The following is a 5,064-nucleotide window of genomic DNA, read 5'->3' as shown; positions in this document are numbered from 1 at the left end:
TCTTGTAATTTACTCTTCAAAAAAAGTAATTCAAAAGAGTAATTACATAATTATATTGATAATATTTATAAATTTAGCGTAGAGAATTTGGTAGAGCTTGTTACAATATCTAAATTTTTTCCTACAAATTATATTCAAAACAAAATTGGCTCTGTAGCTCGAACTTCAAAACTTTCTTCTAACTCAACGAGATTTTCCATTGGCTAAAACAAAAGTGCCAAGAGACTGCGTCGTGCTCAAGAAGCTATATAAACTGGGAAACCACTTGTTGCACTGAATACCCTTGGATATTTTCCAGAGTTTTGAGGTAATTTTTTATTTCATTTCGCTTTATCTCTTTTTTATGTCAGCTAACGTGAATTGATCTTTATTTGAATTGGAAAGGCTTGCAAATAAGATTCTTACAACCCAGATATGCTTCATTTGGCCTGTACAGCATTCATCATTAAAATTCCAAACACTATTTTTGACTCATGTCTGCTACTTTCATAGAATATGTGTAATTTTTGCTTTGTTCAAATTGAAAGTAAACCATAAGGGTACAAACCCTCAGACATCAAACTTCAGTTACTATGCTACACATCATGCTGCTTATGCAAGTTATGCAAATTATGAAGAACGAAACGTGGCAAAATAATTCTCACTCTATTTAAAAACTAACTTCATCTTAAATAATTAACCACAGTGGTGGTTCTGGCCTTTCTTGTGCCCAGGGCAGCAACTTTATTAGGGCCATCCTTGTCTATTACAAAATTCCCAGACCAAATTTTAACAAGATTTTCATTTATTAACAAAGTTATATACACCTTATTAAGTATTTAATAATTTATTTTTTAATTAATTTTGAATCTATTATATAAATTATCTAATTATAATTAATTTAATTAATTTCGATTACTTTCATTATTATTATTTAATTATATTATGCCTTTAGTCAATTTCTAATTTTTTAAATAACTAATAATTTACTAATTTCATTTATTAACTGCACTCTCTGCCTTATTTTAATAAGAATAAAAAAAATACAAAATGATTATAGCCATTAGCTTAATTATTTGAAATTTCACCCCAATAGAATTTTTGCGTCTGGAGGAAGTGCCCCTTCTGTCCCTCCCTTAAACCGGCTCTGATTTAACATCACATTCATTATCACTTATTTAATAATTCTAAGTTCTCACAGTGGCTCATAAAGTATCTTTTACTTTTTTGTGGGGAGGGGATGAGTTAGGATTATGGTTAAATATCCCTAAATTTGGCGTTTAGTTTGTTTTCAACCTAAACAAGACTTTATTATTCATCATGAGTCTTAATCCGTGCCTAAATACTCCTCAACAGCGGCAAAATGTTTAACTTAGTTAATTAAACATAAATATTTAATTTTTCCAAAGAAATCTTTTTTTATATTTAGCTGTGTCACGACGAAATAAAAACTATAACATAATATTAGTCATAATATTATATTGGGTACTATAGCATTATTGTGATTGGCATAGTTAAAGTGAATAAGAGTTAATAAGAAATTCAAAGAGAAAGAAATTTTAATTAAGGTAAAAGTAAAGAGAGGCATTAAAACCTAAAACTAACACAAATTGCTGTATATATTAGGGGGACTGCCCCCTCGTCAATCCCCAGATTTTTGCGCTAAATTCATATTGTGCAACAAATGTAGTGAATTTACAAGATCAGATTTTTATTTATCGATTGCTTTAAAAAAAAATTGAAGCAAATGCACATTACAGCGTTGGATTATTCACTTTAGGAGAACACTGTAAGAATGTTTTTTAAATTTATTGGCACTTCTCATTCCAATTATTAAATAAAACTTGTTTTAATCCCCGTCCCCCTGAAAAAATTATGTGTACGTGCCTGCTGACACTATCCTCATTCATTCGGTTATGATATTTGTTCATGTACGGCATGAATGGTGATCTTTTCCGAGGTATTTTACTATCAGAATTCTGATTATGTTGTGAAATATGGTTTATTCTGGATTAAATCTGATCCCTTTTATTTTTGAGAAAATCATATTTCGTAACCGAATGAAAAATCTCACTATTTTATATTTGTAAAAAGATTAACATTCTAAAAGGCTTGCATAAAATAAATTCTCAAACGATAACTTAACCTAGCATCCAACATCAGGTTTTTTATTCAGTTGCCTTTTCACTGTTGTTCTTGTACCGTTTCTATTTTTGTTTTGTTTTTAATGTTCCTGTGAATTTTATCAATATTTTTTATTTTTTTTCATGCACTATGAAAACATTTGCATTTTTCTCTGTTTTCACTCACTGGGACTGACCTCGATTTTTTTTGTCGTTCTTCTTTTTCTCGCTCTGCCAGGCTTTGCGATTGTAAATAAACCGGCTAAATAGAAAATATTAGCCAGTTAATGAAGAATTTGAGGGAAGCAATTAAAACCAAGGAAAACGAAAACACAAGATAGGAATAAATTTGACTTTGGAAGAAAAATTCGTTTCAAATCGACATACACGTATAGGTAGATATATGGAACATAGACATAAAGTTTTATTTTCTTTTGCAGTTAAAAAAAAGTTAAGCAAAAAATATCTTATAGAGTAAAGGAGGGTAAAAGCAAAAGTTAGAAACAGGTTAGGGCACAGGTAAGGGGGTCATCTGGCTAAAGAATAATCTCTTTAACGCAACAACAAGGTATTAAAGACCTCATGGCTTCTTGGGACAGATTTAATTTCTTTGAATCCCTGTTTCAATTATTCTAATGCGAAGAATCGGAAAATGTTGCATTTTTCTTCTTGAAAATAATTTATTACACCACTCAAAAGGTGATTCATTCATAGCTTTGTGCCCCTGTGAAACACACTTACATCCATATCTAAACATAAATTATTAATGTTGTTATTATCGTTATTATGGGGAGACTCAAGGACCTGAGTGGGGACTCTGTCCTAAGAAGTTTAAAGACCCTTACCCCTCCCCCCCCCCATAAAAACAACAACAACACGCATATATACCGTCAATAACCATTGATCCATTGTTACTCCATTGGGCGTGATATTTGCGCCGTGGCAGTTGAAGACAATTAGGGGGAGATACATTTGCCATGACCTAGATTATTTTCCAGCTTTTAGAAAGTACCTTTCCTCGTTTTTTTTGTGGAAAAATACTCTTTTTTGGTACTCGATTTAAAAAAATTCGAACATATACGAGGATCCCCTTTGATTATGGAGAAATAGATTTTACACCGACCCAGCCGCTACATTTTAATTAATTGGTGAAACTGGTTAGACTTTAACCCAAATTAGCAGTACACCCTTGTTTTCGTCTACGACCCTAGGGGACACTAAAAGAGGGCTAATGTTACTACCCTCTTCAAATATGAAATGAAAATGCCTAAGCCAAACCGTATATTTTCTTCACCTAATGAATGGTAACCTTCATCATAACCAAAACCAAATATGAAACTTCTTTAATTCATTTATCCCAGATTCGCTTCTTTAAGTTGATTCATTTGGCAACTAACCTGCTCGACACATTATTTTACGATTATACTTACACTAATTATGAAGCTAATTGATTGGGTAACTAAGCTATTAAGATTTTGTTCTTTATCTTTGCCTTGATTCTCCAAGGGCTTTTATTTGTAACAACCTGGCAAAAGGCAATTTTTTTATGTCTCTAATTTCTTTACTCTTTACTTTTTCATTTTTTACTTACCTTTTACCTTTTTTCAGCTAGAAAATGTTAGACAAAGGTAGCAATGGTAGTATTGCAGACGACCGTATAAAGGCTGCAGTCGTGAAGTCGTATTCTGTTGAGGTAATTTTTACATTTTTATTTGAAAAAATGTTTAAATAACGTTAGCGTTTACGCTTATCTTTAAGGTTTTTGCGTAACGTTAACGTATCGTTTAGATGCGTTTTCCCTGTTATTAATTTGCTATGATCTTAGCTATTTCGTTTGGAGGTTCGCTTCAGAAAAAAGTCAATGTATGCAATTTATCAAAATTGCCCATTTTAATTTCACAATCCCACAAGTCTACAAATTTTGGTGAAAAATGATGCAAGAGATTAAGTACTTAGCTTACCAGCAACAACCATAGATAGGCTTTGGATTTTTCATTTTTTTTTTTACATTTTTTTTCAATATATGCTGGCCATTATAGCGATATATTATATGGTTAAAAGCTAGAGAGCCATGGAAACAAAGAAAACAATAAAAGCTAGTAACAAATGAAAGAACTTTTCAACAACCATTAAAAACTTGCAAAAACAGTAGCCTGCAATACCCAAGAATTGTCAATGCGGTCCATACTTAATCTGACTAATATTCCCAGTCACCTGATAATATTATGAGATTTAGTTCTAGTAAACAAAGCAGCCACTCTTCATCGTATTTAATAAACCCTGTTTCGCACTTGCACCAGATTGGCCAGATTGGGTGCTTTTGCACGGTTTTGGCACTTTTTTGAGGCGTTTGCGCAATAGTTTTTCTAAATTGGTGTTTTTTTTGGGGGAGGGGATCCGTTCATTTGGTGCATTTTTACTAGAAAAACAGAGCTTTCGGCGCAATTACACTTTTATAGTGGCGTAACTGTAAACCAAACATCTGTCAATACTGACTTGCACATCATATGGAGCATACATTCATTTTGAATCAACTCGTTGAGAGTTAATACGGATCCCCTTTTTTTCCAAACTTCCCCATCTAATTTATTCGAGATATTATAGGCATTATAATGGGTAAAAATTTTCACCTCATAGCCCTGTATTATTGCTTATAAGAAAAATTTTGATTTTTTTTTTTATTCTCAGTATACTTTTAAAAAGGAACGAAGATCCAGCTGAGCTCAAGAATATGAACTAGTTTATATAGCGCTATAAAATTTTTAATATAATCAATTAATATAATGTCTCTCAAAATTGTTATTTCTTTAATTACATTGTTGGTGATAGAGAACCCTTAGAAATAACCAAAGACAATACTAAAGAGACAAGCTGGCATAAAAACCAAGTTAATAGAAAAAATATTTTCGAATATTCTGGCTTCGTTTCATATTTTTACCATAGTAAATTTTTACTATAATAA

General features: G+C 31.6%; 1 protein-coding gene across 2 annotated transcripts in view; it reads left to right on the top strand.

Moving 5' to 3' along the window:
- The first annotated feature begins 285 nt into the window (after positions 1 to 285).
- LOC148953460 (tyrosine 3-monooxygenase-like) overlaps positions 286 to 5,064 on the top strand; it is a 48,266-nt gene continuing 43,487 nt past the window's right edge. The window contains exons 1-2 of one of the 2 annotated variants that reach the window (XM_089087691.1): positions 286 to 307; positions 3,711 to 3,795. In XM_089087691.1, coding sequence (XP_088943817.1) covers positions 3,718 to 3,795 — 78 coding nt within the window. In that variant the 5' untranslated portion in view covers positions 286 to 307; positions 3,711 to 3,717. Of the gene's footprint in view, positions 308 to 3,538; positions 3,558 to 3,710; positions 3,796 to 5,064 lie in introns of those variants that run through there. The other variant, XM_089087692.1, reaches the window with a different exon arrangement.

The sequence above is a fragment of the Artemia sp. Qi Xiang Cuo genome, chromosome 4 (assembly GCF_049724085.1).
Source record: "Artemia sp. Qi Xiang Cuo chromosome 4, ASM4972408v1, whole genome shotgun sequence".
Taxonomy (NCBI): Eukaryota; Metazoa; Arthropoda; class Branchiopoda; order Anostraca; family Artemiidae; genus Artemia; species Artemia sp. Qi Xiang Cuo.
This window is presented reverse-complemented; position numbering and strand designations above follow the sequence as displayed.